At 40.6% G+C, this 23,000-nt stretch overlaps 1 protein-coding gene across 6 annotated transcripts in view; it reads left to right on the forward strand.

Annotated features, from left to right (window-relative positions):
* The window catches only part of pde1cb (phosphodiesterase 1C, calmodulin-dependent b), a 118,153-nt gene that overhangs the window by 22,806 nt on the left and 72,347 nt on the right, over window positions 1-23,000 (forward strand). Inside the window, exons 1-2 of one of the 6 annotated variants that reach the window (XM_086096317.1) lie at window positions 16,384-16,854; window positions 20,919-20,945. The exons of the other annotated variants lie outside the window; for them this stretch is intronic. Coding sequence (XP_085952443.1) covers window positions 16,754-16,854; window positions 20,919-20,945 — 128 coding nt within the window. The 5' untranslated portion in view covers window positions 16,384-16,753. Of the gene's footprint in view, window positions 1-16,383; window positions 16,855-20,918; window positions 20,946-23,000 lie in introns of those variants that run through there. 6 annotated transcript variants of the gene reach the window in all.

Consider the following 23,000-nt stretch of genomic DNA (forward strand, 5'->3'; position numbering starts at 1 on the left):
GTGAGCTGCTTGCAACCGGTCGCCATTGTTGTATCATCACACTATCACACATCAACACTCTAGCTCCGCCTCACGTCTTCTACTGACGCCCACGGTGGGCGGCCCACCCAACCTTGTGCAAAGAGAGTCATCGCTGCCATCTAGGGGCCAAAACGAGTCATTATACTAACTAGATCTGCTTGATACTTTCAGCACAGCTGCCCAAGGCTTTCATCCACCCGTTTCCAAAAAACAAAAAACAAAAAAAAACATAGTGAACGTCTTTTAACGTCCTCGGCGCCCCTCCGTAGGTTTTTACTAAACGTTTTATAACGTTTATGGCGGTCAAAGAGTTAATCGGTGTAATTATTATTATTTTTTTTGGATTAATCGATGACTAAGATGAAAAAACATGTTTTAATTCATTTATTCATTCAAAAAAACAGGACATTACTTCAAATGAAAAATGCAGAAAATGAAAAAAACATTGTACATTGATTATGATTCACTTACTCGTTTGGTCCGTAGCATCATTTTAAAAATCAGCAAAAACGTTGAACATTATTTTCTAAAGTAAATGCAGATGTTTGCAAATGTCTTGTTTTGATTAAAAACCAAGCTAATCACTCTGCTTTGATGAAGGATTACTGTATAGAAATCTGAGAGGATTGGTTGTTGAGAGGTTAGATTTACAAGGGTTTGGAAAATTTTATGTTAAACAAGGTCCCTAAACTAGTTAATCCAACCTCTATTTAAGCTAAACTTGTGCACAGTTCTAGAAAGGTGTGGGGTTTTTAACCAAATTTTGATTAAAATAATACATTTTCAGTACAAATGCAAAACGTCATGGCATTATCAAGTATCAGAAACTGGCATCTGCAAGTACAGTAATGAGTTGTTCACTTTTGACCAAATTGTTACTTATTGTGAAGTGATTTGAATGTGCGATTTGAATGACTGCTCGTACCTCGAAAAAAACTTGGGTCACTTGTATCTCAAGGCACCACTGTTGTAGGGAGTGATTAAATCAGCACAGTATTTTTCAGGGAACCATAAAGTTATGTAACTGCTGTGTCACCGCGGAGGCCTGAGCTGCTTGTTATCCTCTTGGGGTGCTCAAGTTCGGTCCTCGAGAGCCCCTTTCCAGCCTGTTTCTGTGTTTCTCTCCACTAACACACCTGATTCATGATCAGGGTCGTTATCAGGCTTCTGCAAAGCTTGCTGATTAGCTGATCATTAGATTCAGCTGTGCTGCAGGAGGGAAACCGAACTTGAGCACCCTTGCTCTAGGGGGATGAGAATGAGATTTTATGGAAGGAGATAGTGCTGGCATGAACTGCAGCTGGCAGGACAAGAGTATTGGCTATTGACTTCCCCAAACTGAACAAAGTTAAGGTGTCTTGGAGGTGTAATCTGTATATTACACATGAGAAAAACTGCTCATGCCGCTTGAGCCGTTGAATATATTCAAGAGTTGCCCTCACCGCATGTTCTAGTGCTTCAGTGAGTCACCGTAAACAATATAGAGCCATTGGTGTCTTGATAGTCGCTGACTCATCTGCCCAACTGGTTTCATGCTCCTCTTGCCTTTTTATATTTTAAAGAACTGGGTAGTGATTAAATGTAAATGGCCTTTTGCTAAGGGTGATAATGTGAGTATTTGTCAATGGCGGGGGTGTATGTACCACTTGTGACCCACTGTTTTGCACACAGGATCATTCCTTAGCTCGTACCGACAGAGAGGCAATTGTAATGACAGCTTTTGATTACAAGAACAAGATTGCTACGCTCTTATTTGGCAGGTTCGTCTAATGGCTTCTGGGTTCAGCTAAAAATGACAGTTGTGATCTGTAAAGCAAACCCTTAAACAACTAGACAAAGTGAAATTTCTGCAGAAATTGCGTGGGAATAGTGAAAAGCTGAATGCTAAGATTTGAATGCATGTTCTTATGAAGTAAATTGAAAAATAAATTATGTGAAAATTATACATTTTTAATTGTAGTTAAATGACGAATAAAAAGAAAATATGAACTGCAATTGGTCTTAGGTGGGATTTAATCATTTCTGAGAAATTATAATCCATTTACTGATATGATAGTCAGTTGGTATCAAACCATTGAATGCACTCAAATGTGTTCCAAGCTGGATTTGAACCCAGGTTGTTCGTGGTGGGAGGCAATTGCTCTAAGCACTTGGCTAATTTGACTTGTTCAAAAACATGGCTAATGGCGTATTTATTTTTAAAAGTGTTATTTGATGCTGCTAACATGCATTTAATCATTTCCGTGAAATTGTAATTAATTTCCTGATTTGATAGTCAGTTGGTATTGAACGTACTAACATGTGTCCAAGCGGGTTTGAACCCTGGTTCTCCATGGTGGCAGGCAGTTACTCTGAGCACTGAGCTGACTTGACTTGTTCAAATTCATGGCTAATAGTGTATTTATTTTTCAAACGTGCATGCATTTAATCATTTCACTGAAATTATAATCCATTTATTGATATGATAGTCAGTTAGTATACATGTATATCACTTAGCACAATGGCCATGGATATATTTGCAATGTACAGTCGGAGGTGGGATTCGAATCTGCGACCTCCTGGTTAAGGGACCATGCACTTTACCAACTGCGCCACTGAGCAGTATCAGACAGGTAGTAATGATGATCAGTTGTATGGATGTAAGTGGGCGTGGAAAGTGAAAAGTCTGTCCCATTGAAAATTAATGGGGAAATGTTTATATTTAACGTTAAATTGTGCAAATACTGTAAGTAATGTGGAATCAGACGATATATATACCCCGGGAGGCAAGAATTTTTGAAGCAAGTTGAAATTTGAACGGTGTAAATTGGAAGTATTATGTGAGAGTTCTTACACGGCAAAAAAGTGTGGAGAATAAAAATCATAATAACATTTGTGGAAATGCTTCAGCATAGGCTTTATATGTGCCTTGTTTAAAATGGACAAAGGTTTGCTCTCTTCCGTTCTACGTTCTAATTTGCTATCAAACAGCTCGTTTAGAGAGCAAACGTTAGATTGAGTCAATTTCACATGATCAACAAGATCCAATTCAAAACGACTTGAAATTCACACGGCCGCACGTTTGACTTCAGAGGCCCGCATGGCTTCTGCGGTCAGCGCTGTGATTTAGCTGCCGGCTAATTGGACGCCGCACAGCGCAGTTGATTAAAGTGGCCGCCTCTGTGGCAGCCCCCGGTTTTGCTGGCCGACCCCTCCTTTGGCTACCGCTGCTTTCATCACAAGCCCCACAAAACGGTTAATAAGCCTCCGCTGGTGTGTGCGTGACCGAAAGTGCTTGGACATCGACCGAATGCAGTGTCACCTCGCAGTCGTGACATTAAGACCGCTCGCCTGAGGCCACATAATTTTGGCTCTGGCTTTTAATACATTTATGCTGCATTAATGGACCGTGTTGCCGTGCAGAGGTTCCTATAATCCCACGCTCGCTATCATTTTGTTTGTTTTACATCAATTTCATCAATGCTGTTAGAGAAAGGCTTTTAACCTTAGCTTAAATCAATATGTTTGTCCCAGTGTATGTAGCCCCTAAAGCCCTGCTATTTACATTTTGATAACAGATTGAAAATACACATCAGTAGAGCCTTTTTTTTTTAATGTTTTTTTTGACATCTCAGTTGGTAAAGATGCCACACAATAATCAGTAATTAGGTGTACAGTATGCAGTAGTTTGTATGATAATGTTTCTTTTGGATTTTGCCACACTCAATAACCCCTCTTACACACACTCACATTTACGCACTTCCTCGAATGTAAAGAAAACATGAGTACATTTAGCAACAAACCAGTTATCATTTTTGTGAATGTTTACATGAAGGACAGCATGGTTGAGTAATGATTTTGTGTGTGTGTGTTTTTAGCCAAAGTTGTTTGTTTTGCTGGTGTTAAGGGCACTCGGGCAACCAGCATCCCAGGGAGGGAGGCACTTCAGGTGAAGGTGTAAATCCTCAGAGATCTTTGTCACTTTTACATGTTTGAGTTACCGCCAGCGTGCCGCCGGCCAAAGCCTTGACCCTGAAGTGAACTCCGGGAAACTGAAAATGGGCATGCGTCACTGCCAGAGAGAGCCATAAGTGTTGACAACATAGATATGTGCCAGGATGGGGATGATGCCTCGTGTCTGGCTCAAAACTACTGAGGCACAAACCAACGACCATATGGACGCCTACTGAGTGATGCCATTTACAGGTTGCGCTCATCAAGACCAGAGCGACAGAGGAAAGCACATGACCCTTATTTCTTAGTGCCTACACTCTTCTGTTATTACTGTTGGAGTTCATTTTAGGGTCGGGCATAATAAAACTCTTCCAGGCAGAGTTAATCTGAGAAATGCAACACTGATTCTGATTCTCCCATTTTTTTTATAAACATTTAAATTCATTTGATCAAAGAAATGTAGTAAAAATTTTCATTTGTCGCTGTAAAAGGGCAAACTTGATTAAAAAAAGACGGGAATTTTGGTGTTTTAGTTACATTTGTCATATTCTTTATCCTTGGTACAGAATGACTAGTGTTAGTGCCGTACTGAAGAGACATCTCAGTGAACAGTATATCTGTCCGTCTGTTTATTCTACCCCCAGGGGTCAAATACAATATTATCGTGTGCTGTTTTTTCCTCATTAAAATGCACATTAGGCTACAGCATAAAAAAAAACGTTTTAAAAAGGTGGCATTTGGGAAAGGGTGTTTTGATTATGAATGCAAAAAAACTAACAAAACAAAAAAACTCATAGGGACTGAGTTAGAAAAATATTCCCCCAACACCAGTTTCACAGGTTATGCTTTTTTTTTTCTTTTCTTTTTTTGGTTCATTATGTTTTGTTTTTTGTTTTGTTTTTTTAAGCAATATGTGTGTGAGTCTACGTGCCTTCAGTTGTTACAGGATTGTTTTTAACTTGTGTGTGTGTCTGTGATGTTGTGGACAATTGGTTGGAGGGGTTAATTTTAATTCATGTAAAGCACTTTGAGTTTCATTTTAAATATGAGAAGCTCTATGCTAACATAATTTGATTGATAGAGTTTGACTGTAAGTTTCAAGGACACATCCCTAAAATTTAACAGGGACTTGTCCATTTTGGGCCAATTCCAGGGGCTTTTGTTGACACTCCTACTAGGGAATCACTCAAATGAGCCACAATTGGAAGCAGATTTGCTACACGGATGGGTGCTGCTCAGTTATGGCACCTATTTTGCATATGCTATATAATGTGGGCCCAGCATGATATTAATTTTTGACAACGGTTTCGAGAATTTACCATGAGGGCTTGTTTGCGGCTTCAATTTTCAATAAATTGGCCTGGCCCAGGTGTCAATTCTTAGTTCTTTATCTTGACCAAGTCCTTGCTTCTGTTCTCACAGACATTCCAAAATGTCTTTAGAAACGTGGAAACTGGGGGCTTATGTTTTTGTTTTTCCATTTTCCCCTCCAGTCGGTGTCCATGTTTTTTGGGGTATATTAAACATACAGTTACACTTACTGCTCATGCAACCTTGGACTCTTCCACCACATCCAATGAAAAGGGAGTCGTGATGCATAGATGGGAAATAAGGTTTCGTGACGGATAATGATACCAAAGTGTGACTATTACTGGCACCCGCAATTGCTACTTCGATGCATAGATATCCTTATCGACTTGCTTGGGAATTTTAATGAGATCTGAATTTTTTATGTACCTCCAAATGGCCACCGCTGTTAATGTTGTGATTGGAATACGTGAGCTTTAAGGCGCCCGGGTGATGTGACGAGAATAGCTTAGCTGAGTGTAATTGTCACGATGATGGGCATATTTTAGCCCGGTGTCGTTCCGAGCCTTTGTCAGTCATTCCAGCATTTCATTTTAGGATGACTTGATTGTAGAGTGATAGTTATTTATTACTGAAGGTGAAGCCTTAGAAATGGACTAAAATGCTGCAAATCATGTGAATTCCACTGTGTCAAAGTAACTCGGAGATGTTGCATAGTCCTCCAAGACCAAACTTTGATTCGTGTGGTAATGTGAGTTCCATGTGTACTTAAGTGTAGTTCAATCTCCCTTCGACATCATTTAACATTCCTTGGGAATATTTTGTTATGTAAGTGTCACAGGCAAAATATAACAACCTAAAATCCCTATCCAAATATTTCTTCAACTCCACACTATTTTTTGGCACCACACAGTGGTGTCTTGATATTAAAGTTGAGTTTGTTCCATAACCATGCTAATGTCAGAACACTCACATCTCAAATGATCTTTCCCCATTAAAATGAATGGAAATGCCATTAATCAGTTTCAGGACAGGCTGTTGTTACATTGCTCTTCGGAAATTATGGTAGATGAAATAAAATTAAATAAACAACAACAATTGTTACCAGTATCTTCACATGACTTTGACAGAAAAGGAAAACAACTATTTTTAGTGTGAATCTGTGAATTTTGGATGGTCAATTCTGTCACAACTACCACAACCTTCAGAATTGTTGTGGAACATTGTAGACTGCATCAGGGGCGTGCCGTGACCTTTGGAGGGGCAGGTGCTGAAAGTAAAAAAAAATAAAAAGGCACATGATAATGTGCCTGCACTGTCCACTCACTTGGGGTTCGAACTTCAAACCCATGCCACCGAGTCGCCATGCATGGGGTGGGGAGCTGGGGGTGGGCTGGTGGACAAAGGGTTAAAGCGGCACTTTGGGCACCAGTGCCAAAAGGGCACCCATAGCTCCCCACGCACGTGCCTGGACTGCAACTTTTTCAACAATTTTCTGTATTAACTGCAGAGCAAATAAACAAGGGCAATGACTTTTCCTTCTATTTGTTTTTTTGCCATCCGCAAGAATATTTGCTATCATTATCATCCGACCTTGGCGGAGGTCTGCGCTCAACTGATTGCCTTTGTTCCACTCCGTCTGCTGTTGTGTGATATCAAATCTTGATGCCTGCGTGTTGCACAACTAATGTCGCCGGCTGCGTTATTCACTTAAGACAAATGAATGGCTCCCTTAAATAGAAGCCAGCTTTTCCCCATTTGGAAACAAAATGCTGCTAGTGAGTTAGTAACTGTAACTACCTCTGCTCATATTGTTTACAACAGTGGTCCCCAACCTTTTTTGCATTACGGACCGGTTCATACAAGTACACAACTTTTGCAGACCGGCAACCCAGTGGTTTGGGGGGGGGGGGGGGGGGAGGTTGGGGGGTGCTTGGCTGTTCGGCGGCTGATTAATAAAAGGCTACAACAACAAATGCAAATCCACAGTTTTTTTATGTACCTTAAATAACAGCACAAACACCATAACAAGGGTAACAACAACACTTTAATATGGTGAGATCACTATGATAATGCTTATGAATGATACGAGCAACACAAAAACTGGGGTATTTTGTATATAATAAATAAATGTGAAGCCACATTTTTATGTAACTATATTAGCAGCGCCCTCCTTAAATTAGCCAACATAACAAGGCAACACAGAACAAATCTAAAGTCCTTGAGTAACTCACTCACCATAACGGAAAATTAAGAGCTGCTCGCTGTAGAGCAGGCTATTATGCGTGGGAATCACCTGTAGTAAGTCCATGCACCTTTATTTTTCTTCTTGGTCATAGGCTCCTGTGTTGTCTCATCACTGGGCCTTTTTTCCGTTACAAAGAAACTTTCCAAATATGTCGATTAGCATCAGCGCTACGCGGCTGAGATAATTAGCATCTTGACATGCGTTAAGAGTACGTCATAAACAGAGTGAATCCGGTCACTTTTCAAAATAAAATATTTTTAAGCCTCGGCTAATCAATTAACCAGAAGTAGAGTAAGTTTTTGTTATTCTTTCAACTGTGCGGCCCGGTGGTTGGGGACCACTGGTTTACAAAGCTAACTGCTGAGTACATTTTGAACCCCATTGATAACCAAAATAGTGTTATCTACCTAAGCAGCTCAACCGTTTCTCAGATGAATGCAAGTGTGGAACAACTTGTCAAGTTCTCTACGTAGCAGTATTAAAGATAATTGTGGAGATGGCGTCTTTAGCAACAATTAGCATTTCAGCACACTCTGACAATATGGTCTCTCCACAATCTTGTGCTACGTATTCTTATCTCTGTAGCTCTTTCATTTGTGTTAAACATAAATATTAATTTACCTACATACATTTCTCCTAACGGAGCCCTTACTCCTAATAGATTAATCTGCAGTTGGGTACTCTACTAACAAAAAGCTTGGGATATTCGGCTTTCGAGTGAGATTTCTTATGAACGGTTAATGTAATTTGACCTTCTCTATACCTAAATGTCCAGCTGTTCAATGTTTCAGTACTTTTTGCACAACTTGCTGTTCAACAAGTAGCAGAAAAACTAAATCCAAGATTTTTTTCCCCCCAAAGAATGTTTACTTTTTTACCTTTCTGTGACTCATCCAGTGTCTGTCTTGCAACCTTCTGTTGGCACTTTGTGACACGCTAAGCTTAGTGACCAAATCCCTCTGAAAACATCCTGTTCAAAGCCTCGCAGTAGCAAGGTATTGCTGATCACTTAGGTGTCGTCTTGGTCTCATAATGTCAAACTGTGATCCAAGGAGTGTATTTATGGTTCAAACATTTGTGAATTTTGCTGTTCAGCTCCCTGCTAGAGAAGTTGTTCAAAAAAAATCACTGAAACCCTGAAGGGTTGGTCATGTGCATTCAAATGTTTACCTGAAATGGTTGCAAGTTCATCTTTAAAACTTCACTCAAAAACTTAATATCCCTAACTTTTTGTGAGTATTGTAGTGCATTTGTGAAAATCTGGTAAATTAGATGCCATCATCCAATGTCAGCGAGGGATATAGCTTGCCGGAAACAGTTGGAAAATGCTCTTCTGCGTTCACAGCTCACCCTCAGAGTGCTGACCTTTAGGGACCTTCCAAGCTTTTTTCCACATAGCTGTTGTCATATTTACACTTCCCGACGACCCTGTCATCCAGTTCTCGGGTGTGCCAATCCGCGAACAACAAACAGTGATATTGTCAAGCAGTTGGTGTTGATGCTTTCCCCTCGCGTTGACCTGCAGTCACCCGCATGGCAGTGTGGGTCCCCCGAGAGGGCGTCACAGTTCCACAAAAAAACGTGATGAAGAGTGCATTTAGACAAGCTCAAAACTAAGAGACGCCAGCGCGCCTTTGAAGAGAACATCAGCAGGCTTCTTGATGCCCGGATGAACCTTTTGCACCAGAGCCATCACCGCAGATGAAAGGAAGAGACGTGTTTGAGGTGGTGCCCCGGCTTTACCCAGGCATCATGCATCAAGTAATTGAAAGAGCGTCGAGTATGGCGGGGGACGCGAAGGAAGGCCCAGTTGAGTTATTCTTGCAAATTTGGGAGAAAACTGTCATCTTGTTTGTCGCCCGAGGAAAAAAAAGAAAATATACTGTACTCGTATGTGGAACGTCCATACTCAACCAGTCTTTTTCCCCCAAAAGGAAATAATGTACAATGGACCCCCAAATATTTATGGCAGTAAATATTTACAATGGTCTGCCACTAGTCGCACAACCCTGCCTGCACACTGCTCAACAGTTGTGTTTGGTTGTGTGCCGTGGGTCATCGTACATACACACACACACGCATACACACTCGCGCACACACACACAAAGATACAGATTAAGTTGTTTTTGATTAGGGCTGAACAATGGCGATTTAATATGTGATTATTTTTTCAAGGTCCTTTTTAAATGTATTTTTCTACAAACACAAGCAATCGGTCTTTAGCACAATAAGCATTAGATGTATACATTGTAGTATACTAACATCAGGACTGGGTGATATGGCCCAAAAAAAAAAATCTTGATCTAAAAAAAATTCTGTCATTCTGGACAACTATGATTTTAATCAGAGTAATAAAGCCAACAAACAATTATTAAAAAAACATTTTTTTTTAATCATGTGCAAAATGTAAAGACAACAATAATGTATACTGATTTTAAATCACTTTTAACATAAACATAAAATTGATAGCTTGTGCAAAAAAAAAAAAAGCTTTTCATATCTTGTGTATAACTTGCTTAAATGCCAGAAATAAGTAGTTAGTAACTATTGTAAGCACGTCTTGTAAACCACCCGTCCAGCATTCTGCCAATTGTGCAAAATTACACCTCACAATAACATTTGGATGTAACAGAACTTAAAAGAAAGCAGCTTTTAGTAATGAGCACCAGCTTTGATTGCTTAAAGTTGAACTCTTAAAATCCTTCCATCGATTTCACAATTCAGCAAATTTTCAAATTGTAATTTGTTTTAAATTGACATATTCATTCAATTAATTAGATTTTTTGCCCAGCCCTAATATTAATCCGACGCATTAATATGAAAGACAATTTATCTACTACAATCACATGTCCGTCTATCCATTGACCCACCCATCCATCAACAACCTCTTATCCTCTCTTTTTCCCCCTGAAAAACAAATAAACAAACAAAAAAAAACGCTTATCCGAGGTCAGGCTTTTGTAGCCGGGGATCGGGCCGCAGCCCAGCTCACACAGCACCCAATCCCTCTGGCCCTTCTCACAGGTGGTGAGTCCATGAAAAGGGAATCCATGTTTCCTTTTCGGGCTGTGCCCGGCTACCAGACGTTTGCCTTCAAGCCCCACGCAATAACATAATGTAAACTAACAAAATACAGTACTGTTTATGTAAATACTTTGACTTGCAGTCTTGTAAGCATTCACCACGACAACAAAATTCTGCAACACAAGTGTGGCATTCACATAAGTAAATACAATATACTGTACTATAACGTAATAAATCACACAAACTAAATTGCATATTACAGCAATAATGCAAACAAATCTGTTGCTTTTTCACTAGAACATATCCAACATCTTATCTGTAAACATGAACTACGCTTGTTAATTAACATTGAACATAGAATAAATAGAATACTGTATACATATAAAAAAGTGAAAACTGAGGATAATGACATAACCTCTTCAGATTAATTGTAAATAAATGTAATTCTCTTTGTTTTATGTTTAAAATTTTGATGCTGCTTGTCTTGGACATGGCTCTCCTGAAAAATAGGTTTTTAATCTCAATGGGACAAAATAAAGGTTAAATGAAAAAATATATATGTGAAAAATTTGACTGTTAACTTCAACCAACAGTGTCAGCGAACAGTTTGACTTTGAAGTCTCTTTTTTGTAGAGTAAATCTGCCAAACTGCTGCTTGTTGTGAAATGAGTCAATTGCCACCATAAAGCGCTCATATCTCAAGTTTGTGACTGCACATCAAAGCAGGGACTTGTCCCCCCTCCCCCCCTTCCCAAAAAAAAAGGGACCAAGGACAGACCGGACATAACAAACAACTACAAAAAATGACCTCCTCACACTGCCCTAAATCTCCCACGATTTGTTGGTTTGCAATCACTGTCAACAGCGAGAACAGGAGGCATTGATATGATTATGCACCACAATGCTGTTTGTGCTGGGGTGGACCATGTGGGATGCAGAGATGCTCTCATTGGATCAGCGTAATCTCGGTCAAGTCAGCGTCAACGCCGCCGTCTGCATGCTATTTAATCCTGCTCGGCTCGGTATTTAATATGCGGTGCCACAAATGTATTCACGAGCTCACATGACAACAGGCTGTATTTCTAATGACATCATTGCAATGTCAGTGTCAGTTCATGTCATGCTGTCAAGTGTATGGGTTACTGTTTCTGCATTTACGTTAATCCTGTGCTGTTGGGTATGTTGAGAAGAGTGTTTTTATTCTCCCTGATCTGTTCTGTAGATAAGGGTGACCAAACATCACCAACTCAATATATTTTTAAATTTCAAATAAAAAACAAACAAACAAAACAATACAAAAATGTTGAACTTGCAATAATGCCATAATGTAATCAAATGTAAAGAAATTTAACAGTTTTTGCCACATATAGAGATGTTCCATACCACTTTTTCAGCCAAGTACAAGTACTCAACTCGAGTTGTCACTGATACCAAATACTGATACCACTAATACTTCTGATATATAAAACTTCCCCTCCAAAAAACAATAACAGGTCATTTTAAAGAAATACCTAAATATTGTAATCTATCATATTCCCTTAAAATTGCATGACAGTGATGGTAATTTTCCATTTGTTTAATTTCTATTTCTTAAAAAGGCCACAAGAAGGCGACTGGTCGCCATTTCGAATACCGATACCTTGAAATAAGGTATCATATCAGCCCAATACCAATAGGCTACCTGTTCTCGTTACTCGTCCATCCCTAGCCACATTTTATGTTTTTGCTCAGTGGACATAGCACTGTTCCTTCGTGTATGACTTGGCCAACTGGGGGCAGTATAATAAAGACATAAATGGAGTTGGTCTCCACATCAAGTCACAGTAATAGTAGTTATTCATTGCGGATAAAGAAAATACTGTACGCATGTAAGTATTATGTATTGTCTTCATGTCTTGCTCCATAGTTTATTCACATGCCCGTTGCTAATAGGGTCAAAACACTGTTACACTGATGCTACTTGTTAGCCCATCAGTGGTGTTTTCCATGTGTTAGCATTAAGCTAGCAGACTTTAAAGTCAAGTTGTGCCTATTTCAAATACACAACTTGTAACTTTTTGTTTTAAGTTTAGTTTGACTGTTAACGACAACTAGGAGTGACATTAAACATCTTAAAGCATTTTTTTTTATTATTAACTATCTGACAAACTGTTGTGAATTGTGTTGAATTGAATTAATAAATATAAGCACCTTTGCCTGTATCCGTCCTCGGGGCAGAACATTGGATGCATTGTTATATTGAGCCATTTTTGATTGATGGTCTGAAACTTGGATGGAAATATAAAAAATGTTTTACCTGTTTTGGTCCACATGTATGTACATGAATTGCACACTTGGTTTCTGTAACGCTAGCGGCATGCTTACAATAAAGTTGGGGGTGGGTGTTGGCACACAAACAAACTTGAAAATAAACCCAACTAGGGGTGGGAATCTTTGGACATCTCAAGATTTGATTAAGATTTAATTATGAAACGATTATTGATCAATTTTTAATTTATGTATATTGATGTCGTTTTTTACACTACTCATTTCTATTCATCTCACTAAGTATTGATCACTTGGTGCAATGGATTTAAAAAAAGCCTATTGTTCGGTCAGATCATGGATTTAAATCACGGATCAGATCATTTTTGGGATCAGCAAAAAAAAGATTAATAGAATTTTGTCTTTTTATTTTATAAAACACTTGTTCCCATTAAATAACAAGATTCAACTTAAATTGTCAAATATGTCCATTTAGAATGTAGGAACACAAGCCATATTTGACATTTTAAGATGAATGTTTTTATTTATTTAAAGGATTTTAATTATCTTTTCTTTCTTTCCTTTTTTTTTTTAAAGAAAGAAAAATACCTCAAACTGCGATTTAAGGGACATACTCCTTCTACATGGAGAGTGAAGGACAAACTAGCATATGTTCACATCATTGAAAAAGAGGCAAAGAAAGATAACAAAGCCACAGTTGTCGGACTACCGGTACTTTAAAAGCAGACAGCTGTGCACTCACTGCTAGCAGCTAGCGACTGGTCGCTAACACCGGAGACCAATCACACAATGACGGCATAATAAACTAGATCTTTCTTAGTGCCCTAAATTATCAATTGATATGATTTTGGAATGGCGACGTGTTGATGCTGGCATGTATTGGCAATGAAAAACTACGATAAGGCAAGCCGAAATGTCAGCCGATCACGCCACCATGCAGGCCAACTTCAAAATAAAAGGGTTCAAAGGCTATTGCATGGCATTAACATATTCTTTATTGAGCTTTATTTTGAACTTAACCTTTGTTCAGGCGGCATGGTACTTTATTGAATGTTTGTAGCGACTAGTCACAAGTCACACAAAATGCTCCCATACATGCTACTTACATGATCGAGAAGGTTTTTTCTCTGCCATCACAATGAATGTGGACTGATCTTGTTGCCGTCACGTGCACGGGCTTTTAAATTAAAAGCAGCTTTTTGGATCTCACGGCAACGTTGGCATCATCCATGTTTGTTTCCGTCTACACGCGGCGCTGCGTGTGACGTGTGTGCTTCCCAAAGTGTCCGGGAGATGACGGTACAGCACTTCTGAGTTCCGCAATATTTTGAACCTTCTGTATACTTTTATTAACATATTTTAATAATCGGAATGTGGACGTTTGTGGCTCGATTCAGATTCGTCCATGTCTGAATCGCAATGCATCTAAGAATCGGAAATTTAAAAAAGAGCAATGATGATGACATTACCGAATGAACAATACTGAGCTCTTTTAAGAAAAATAAATAAATAAAAATAAATAAAAACTAAACTAAAATTTTTTTTTTTTTTAAGTATTACTGTATGTATAAAGCTTTATAATATACATCAATGATTTTAACTCTTTGACCGCCAAAAACTTTTAATAACGTTAACTATGTTTTTTAATGGAAACGGGTGGAGGAAAGCCTTGGCCAGCTGTGCTCAAAGTATCAAGCAGATCGAGTTAGTATAATGACTATTTTTGGGCACGAGACGGCATCGATTACTCTTTTTGGACAAGATTGGTAGGAGTCAGTAGTAGAAGAAGTGAGGTGGAGCTAGAGTGTTGAAAGGAGAATGGCTGAGGAAGCGAAAATGGCGACCGGTTGCAAGCAGCTCACACTTGAGCATTTTTTTCAAAGACGAAAAGCATCGACCAGTGCTAAAGAGCTCATTGATGATGATGATGATGATGATGATGATGATGACTCCGAGGTTGACGCCGAAGTTGAAGCGTTGACGCGGCGGCTTCGATCACGTCGTAAAGCCTCACCGGCTAGCGATGCTAACGCCGGAAAACGTGGTGCACAACCGAGCACTTCTGCACAGGCGGACGTTCAATCGGACGATGAAGAGTACCCTGAGTCCAATGCATATTCATCGGAGGAGTGGGTACAGTCTGATCACGGAGAAGACACTGGTTCTGGACTACAATGCCACCTTGAATGGAGTGGATAAGATGGATCAGAACATCTCTTACCACCCATTCACAATAAAATAGTTGCCTATCTATTTCAAATATGCATGTTCAATGCATATACCCTGCACAAAACGAAAAATCCTGGGAAGTGCCAACACTTTTTGGAGTTTATCCGGCAGGTGGTGAGAGGGTGGCTGTTACCACAAGACAAGGAGGAGGAGGAAGTTGTTGCAGGTATAGGAACTGCAGGGCATGAGGAAGCCAGACGTAACACCAGGTCACTGTATCATGATCCTGAGAGTAGACTTGATGGCAACATGGCCAAACACACACTGTAGTACATACCTGATACTCCCCGGAAAAAAAGGCCAGCAAGAAAGTGTAGGGTCTGCATGCGAAGGGGCAATCGCAGTGAAACTAATCTGTGGTGCAAATCCTGCTGCGTCCCCTTGCACACAGGGGAGTGTTACACAATATACCACACAAAAAGAAAAATTGTGTAGTTTAAACATCCACACAATTGTAAATAGTAACACATGCACACACCACACATGCACAGTTGCACACATTTGTAAATAGTTTGCCAAATTGTTTTGTCAGATTGTTACACTGTTGAATGTAAATAAATGTATTTTGCTATCAAAAAACACTTTTTTATTGTTGGTGGTAGTGTTTTATAGAAGTAAAACTGTTTAGGTGTTTGTGGCATCATGCATGGGAAAAAAAGTGTCAAATTCACTAGAGTGCATGAAATAATGTCGTTTCACAAAAAGCTTGATTTCTATGTATTTTGGTCTAAAACAGAGCATTTGGGTGAAACTAACCTATTTTCTATTGTTGATTACTGAAAAACTGAATAAGGTAGAAACAAACTTTTTTTCTGATGAAAGATGAGAGTTCAATCTTTTATTTGGTAGTATATGTGTTTCCATAGTCCAAGTGGACCTTGAAAGATCAGTAAAAATGCTCTAAATCAGCTGGCACCCACATGTTCTCTTTTCTGAAAATGGTTGGCAGTCAAAGAGTTAAAAAATATACGCACATGGTCGCTAGTTTGCGAATTTTGCAGGGGTGGTCTGGAATGTAATTTAGGGATAACTATATTCATACTTCAATTATTATTTTTTTTTTAGGTACACCTTGTATGTATACAACTTCTGTGCTGCATTTAATTTGTCCATTTTCCTCACTCCAGATACTCTTTGATTTCTTCCTTTGTTTTGAGTTGTCGTCCTGTGAACCTTTTCATAGTAATCCTGCAGGTTCAATACCGTCATCCGCGCTTCTTTTATCCCCCTCCCTTCTCGCTTGCCAGCGGATGAAACAGAATGTGGTTTCTCATTATCAGCCATAACTCCTCCCTCTTTGACTGCCACTGTTCCTCCTCCCCCTCCCCGGTGTGTGTGAAGAGCTCGGCAGTAGTGCGCGTTAATCCCGGATTGCGTTGCCCTGCCGTCTGCATCCCGTCATTGCTGGGCAAGCATGGCACGGCTCCAGGACCCCTGTGCTTATGCAGGAGATGACGAGTGAGCTTTCGGGACAGTTGGGAAAGCGCACAACAGCCTCAGACTCTTTTGTGAAATTTAACAAGAGGGGACAGAAGAGATTAATAAAGGCGGGTGGAAGCATGACGGTCGGCGCATCGCAGCTGTGGGCGCCAGTGTGAATGAAGAAAGAGGCAACCTCAGGTCACACTTTTCCATCTCGCTCTCTCTCGCACGTGAGGGATTAAAGTTTGTTTTCTTCTGCACTGATCTCCCGTTGGCACGAGTGTTGTCACTCGTGAGTGTGACATGGAGTCTCCCACCAAAGAGATCGAGGAGTTTGAAAGCACGGCCCTCAAGTACCTCCAACCGGAGCAAATTGAAAAGATTTGGCTCAGGCTCAGAGGACTGTGAGTATAACCACTTTTACTCTTGTCAACAAGTGTGTGTGAGTGTGTGTCAGTGACGTATGAAGGATGCCAGATGGAGCTCACAAATCGTAAGAAACAATTGAGATAAATCATAGTGTGTTTAGAGTGACGCACCAAAGGTTGGGGAGCCTGTCGGGAGTTTTGTGAAAAAGGTAGGAAACGTCAAGGAAGTTGTGGTTTTATTGCTGGCCTGTGATGCGAAAACTCCCAAACTGAAGAATTTCTTAAATTTGCAGATGCATATAAAGGAGGTTGAGATATCCACATCTCTAATAGCCTCTGCTCCATTACACACACTCCCCATTTCACCTCTGAAGCCAGGAATTGTGTGGCATACCTTCCCATGCATCCGTACCACGCACTTTCCACAAACATCCTCTGAAAAAAAGACCGAAAAAAAGACCAAAAAAAGGACTATATTAAAGGCGTTATTGTTTGAGAAGCCAGTCGTGCATGTGTCTTAATAGTGATGTTAGCTATCTATAGCTTCTGTCACAAATAGTTTATCCTAATTGACATAGCAGACAAGCAACACGAATTTAAAAAACTGTGCTTTTTGCTCAACCCCCTGTTGAGGCTTCTCGCAAACATAATTTAATGTGCGACAATGTCACTGTCTGCTGTGACGAAAATTGATACAGTTGTTCGGCATTGCAGAATTCCCTTTCACCAACTCTGTTATGACTGTGGGACTCCCTCTGAATGTGGTAAATTTTGAGGGATTGACCCAACTTGTTGGACAGAGGCAATTGCTTTCAGCACAAGGGGCAGAAGTAGTGAGTGTCAACTGCTAATCTTGAAACCCCAGTCTTGGCTTCCTGCTATTCCCTTCAGATAACCACCGTCCTAACTTGAATGCTTCTTTGTTGGTACCTTCACACAAAAAAAGTATCGCAGATGAAAGCCAGCTTCACAGGCAGGGTCAAAGGGGCACATGAAAGTCCAATTTCCTGCTAATCAGAATCAGGATTCAGTTGCTCTACTGTTGTGCAGTGATGCAGGAAATATGAGTGATTGCTCGCTCAAGTCGCCCTCGTTCTCTCTTTTTAATGCCATTTTCTCATTTGATTACACATAAAGGAGAATACCTCACAGAGTTGACATTTTTACAAGATATTTTAAAACCGATGCCGGTTTGCCAACCAATCAACACCTTTCCTGACCTTTCCTGGCTCCAAGAACGCAGCGTTGCTCTGTACGCCCAAGATGGAGTAGCAATTAGCTTTTATGCACTTTTGAGTTCTCGTCATTGCGGCCAAGCAACAAGGGAGGTGAGCTTTGTAATGCTACTTCGACTTTGTTCTGAAAAGAGATATCACTCCATCATTAAGGTTTGTTATCAGAATTTGTTATTTCCATTCTACAGATCATTCCTTATTTCCCTCTCTCTTTCACTACCCTCAGCGACCTTCGACATCCCCTGCCACATTGAGTTTCCTCGACCGACTTTCATTTTGTCAGTGTCTTAAATTTACCATCACAACAGTCTGTCCTGTCCAGATATTTGACATTTGACGGTCAGCCCAGATAACGATCCTTGTGAGTCCTGAGTGTTTCAGAGGCATGTCAGATGTCACATTAATCACTGTCTGAAGTAAGGGAGCTACAAGACGACAGTTGACTCTATACACATATGGATAGCAGTGTTGTTGCTGAAACCACAGAGACCGAGTCCAGAACAAGACCACTGAGAGATACTGCCTGATGACTTGCTATTTTTGGTCACGGCTAGTCTTTATATAGCCTGATTCCCTAATGTTTGAGTCTGAGATGAGAACAAGTTAAAGAATGATTGATTTAGAGACCAACGCAGTTTTAAAGGAGACATATGCATTTCCCCTAAATTTCAAAGCAGGTACTGTATCTCAATAACAGGCCTTTTGTCATACCTACCCCAATAATTAAAAAGTACAGCATGTGTTCATCCCCCCCCACACTTGACCCAGTGTCAGTCCTGTCTATTGCTGCCCCCCTCAACTATTTGACCATTGCCAAGAGCGACTTTCATTACTATGACAACCAGGGGCAGAGCTATGGAGTTATGACAACTTATTACTAGCCCAGATTGTAAAGGAAGATAGCGAGCTTCCATAAAGACAGCAATTGTGTTGTTACTTGTGGAGGCAGCGCTTCATCACCAAGCTGCTGAACTACACTCCATGCAGCAGACACTTTGCCAAATACAAATAGATAGAGCATGACAAGACTCTCTCACACATGAGCTTCTGTCGGCCACAGCTCACTGACATACATTCACACGCAGACTCGCCTATGTCACTCACTACCCCAACAGGCACCACTTCCTGAAGGCAAATGTACACAAACAATGCAATACATACAGTGTGTTAAGTTTTGTTTTTTTACATTTTATGCTTGAATAATTTTTCTCCGTGCGCAAATATGTTTACAGTGTGTTAACGTGTTTAAAAATTGTGTCTTAAGTTAAAATGCATATAAAATGTAAAACTATGCTTTAAAATATTTATTTGTGTATGATACATTTTCACTTATGGGTGGGTGGTTGTCCTCCACAATAAAAAGGACTGTACAAGTAAATAAAAGGTCAATTTTACCTCACATGTCTGCTTTATAACAAAGGCTCATCTTGACACTTTTGGTAGTATGGCTTTTTTGGCATGTCTCTATGGCAACAGGGTGACTTTGCCTGTATGCGCTGTCAGCTGCTGTACAACTGTGTGATTGGTGCATCTGTCTCGCCACTGAGTGTCCCATGGGGCACAGCAATCACCCGTAGATGGACAATGAGTACGTTGGCTTTGGACACTTCTTGTCCTTGCTCTGCAGTCAATCATGCCGCATCAAGCCTTGTGACATCCCCAAACAGCATGTTGTGCTTTTCTACCCTACCATACTCTCCCCTTCCTGACAAATTGCCCCTTTATGTTTTTGCATTGTTTCCAATGGAATCCCATAAATAAATTGCATGTCCGCCACAGACCGACCTCGCTAGCGCCTCCGCTGATTAAAGGAAATCAATGAATTATTGAATCACTTTATGAAGAGTTCATCACGGAAGGCTCCCTTAAGGGATAGGCGACTTTGGATCCAAGTGGAAGGCCACCTGATAACATAAAATAATAATTTGCATTAATAATAAGCATTAAAAAAAAAAAAAGGTCCCAAAACGTACTCATGAAATCATGAAATGTCTAAGTCTCGTCATTCGTGAGCTTTCAATTCACATTTTACAACTTGATGGGAGGTTTGAAAGATGAGATGAAGGTCTTCTTTATTTCTTCACGTTTCCCCATAGTCTTTCCCTTCTTTGACTGTCATCTAACCTCTATCACAACTCAAACAAGCCATAAACATGACAGTACTTTCATGCCTATCGTTTTAATCACTGGACGCAGGCCAGATGATTGACTTTTATTTTTATATGGAGTTCCTCAGCACGAGGAAGGAGTGCTACCTATAAGGATTGAGAAACAAATCAAACTAAGTGCCGACAATTGTGCCTGAGCAGCATTTCAATCCAAGCCCACGTGTTTTTGGACTGAAGTGGGACCCCCTCAACTTGCCGATGACGAGTGCCTTAAGTGTGTGTATGGATTTGGCTTTTAGAGGCACGCTGTAGGCACCTGGCGCAGGCGTAGGTGTTTGTTTCGGGCCAAATGTTAGCGTAAGTGATAGTAGGTGTGTGTGTGTGTGGGCTCCTCGTATGAAAGTAGGCAGGATGTCAGAGGGTGGAGTGGATGTTGTGTGCATGCGTTTGTGTGAGCGAATGCTCATGTTTTATTCATGCCGTTCTCCTAAATTATCTGTCTAAGTAATTGCACTGTTGTTGAGTTTACTGTGTCTACTTGACAGCTATTGCTATTTCTGTTATAAAAATAAATTAATCAAATAAATGTCACACAGAATTGCTTTTGTATTCTTAGCATTAACCTCTTGACGTCTGTATTTGCAGTAATTCTGTGGTTATTGCATTGTCTTAGATATTTTTTCACTTGTCGTAGTAGAAGTACATTTAGAAACACTTTTCATTCAATCCAAATTTAACTTTGTTTTATCTCTGGCAGGCGCAAGTACAAGAAGACATCCCAAAGGTAAGACTTGATGATGGAAACATTGGAATGCCATCATCGCATTCCTGATGATTTTCCCTCCTTCACTTCCATTTCTTTGTTACCAAGGAATATTGGGCCCAGAAAATAAAATAAATACAAGAATGAAGATGCAACATTACGGGAATAAAGTCACTAGTTAACTTGTAATGACTTTGTTAATCCATCCATCTATTTTCTTTCACTTACCCGGGGTCGGGTCGTGGGGGCAGCAGCACAAGCAAAGTAGCCCAAACTTCCTGCTCTGCAACCACTTTGCCCAGTTCTTCCAGAGGATCCCAAGACGTTCTCAGGCCAGCCGGGAAACATAGTCTCTCCAGTGTTTCCTGGGGTAGCTATAGGGCCTCATACCAGTGGCATGTGCTCGGAACACCTCACCAGGGAGGCATCCAGATGCTCGAGCCACCTCATCTGGGCCCTCTCAGTGTGGAGGAGTAGCAACTCTACCCTGAGCCCCTTGCGCTTCTCAACCTATATATAAGGGAGAGACGAGATACCCTGTGGCAGAAACTCATTTCGTCTGCTTGTATCGCTTATGTGAACTTTTTTCGGTGAGGTCATGACTCAGTGCTCATGAGGGTGGGAATGAAGATCAACCAGTTAATTACAGGTTAGCCTTTCGGGTTAGCTACTTCTTTATCATGTCAAATCGATTCAGAGTCCACATCAATGCAGACACTACATCGATCTGTCGGTCAATCTCCCGCTCCTTCCTTCCCTTACATGTGAACAAGATCCCAAGATATATCTCCTCATTGGGCAGGATCTCAACTTCTAACCGACTGAGTACCATGGCCACAGATTTGGAGGTGCTGATTCTCATCCTAACCTAATACTGAGCTGCAAACTGCTCCAGAGAGAGTTGAAGAGAGTTTAGGATTGTGGCTTAATAAAGCCAACAGAACATATCATCTGCAAAACGCAGAGACTCAATACTCACAAAACCCAACTCCCTACGCCTCAGCTGCGTACTCAGCGGGCCGTGTTGGGGCGGGGGGCGCTCCTGCTCCTGGGTTTGCTCTCCGGCCGGTGGCCCTGGTGGGGCCCGGGGGTCGTCCTTTGGCGCTGCCGCGGCCTGGGGGGCCCTGAGGTGTTGCGCTTGCTCTGTTCCGGCGGGGGTCGACGGCTCCCCTCTTTGGTGGAGATTTTCATGCATGCCAGATCCACCACACCAGCATCTACCGAAACTCAGACACAATCTGTTTCCTCCTCAGGTTATTGAATCGGTGGAGGCTGGTGTCTCGGATCTCACGCGGCTTCGTCTGTCCTTCCTTCCTTTTCTCGGTCTCTCCGTTGGTCTCTTGAGGCCTCCCTGACTTTATGTTTTTTGGATTTGTTGGGGTCTGGATGTTTCTTGGGCTGGGGAGGAGTTCTGGTGGGGGGTGTCTGGTCGGTGCTGGATTTCACCTTCCTTGGTTTTCTTCGGTCCCCTCGGGTCTCCTGGTGTTCGATTTAGGTGAACGGTATAAGATTTTTTTTTCTAATAGGTTTTCTGGTGAGCTAACAAACACACGCACGCACGCACGCACACACACATACTCACCCACACACACAAAAAAAAAAAAAAAAAAAAGGTATGTATGTATGTATGTATATATGTATATATGTATGTATATATGTGTATATATATATATATATATATTTAAAAAAAAAAAAAAAAAAAAAAAAGAGCAATGATGATGACATTTCCGAATGAACAATACTGAGCTCTTAAAAAAAAAAAAAAAAAAAAAAAAAAAAAAAGAGACTGTATCTCCCTGTGAGACGCAGACAACCTCACAAACCCCTGACAAATAACTCTCATGCCACATTATCGACGCCAGTAAGAAACTTTCATTTATTTGCCCCCTGTTGGAGATGCCCGAGGGAAATCGGGCCCTCTATTACCTTGACTTAAATGTATTGAGTTACAAGCACAATTGTGAAGGCTTTAATTAATGCCACAGAATGAGTGGGTAATGGATATTTAAGTATCATTTATAAAGGCTGTGTCTTTATTGATCTCAAACATGCCATCGGTGGCCATTATTCTTTTCA

The sequence above is a fragment of the Leptonotus elevatus genome, chromosome 1, assembly GCF_054856555.1.
Source record: "Leptonotus elevatus isolate MCC_2025b chromosome 1, RoL_Lele_1.0, whole genome shotgun sequence".
Classification (NCBI taxonomy): Eukaryota; Metazoa; Chordata; class Actinopteri; order Syngnathiformes; family Syngnathidae; genus Leptonotus; species Leptonotus elevatus.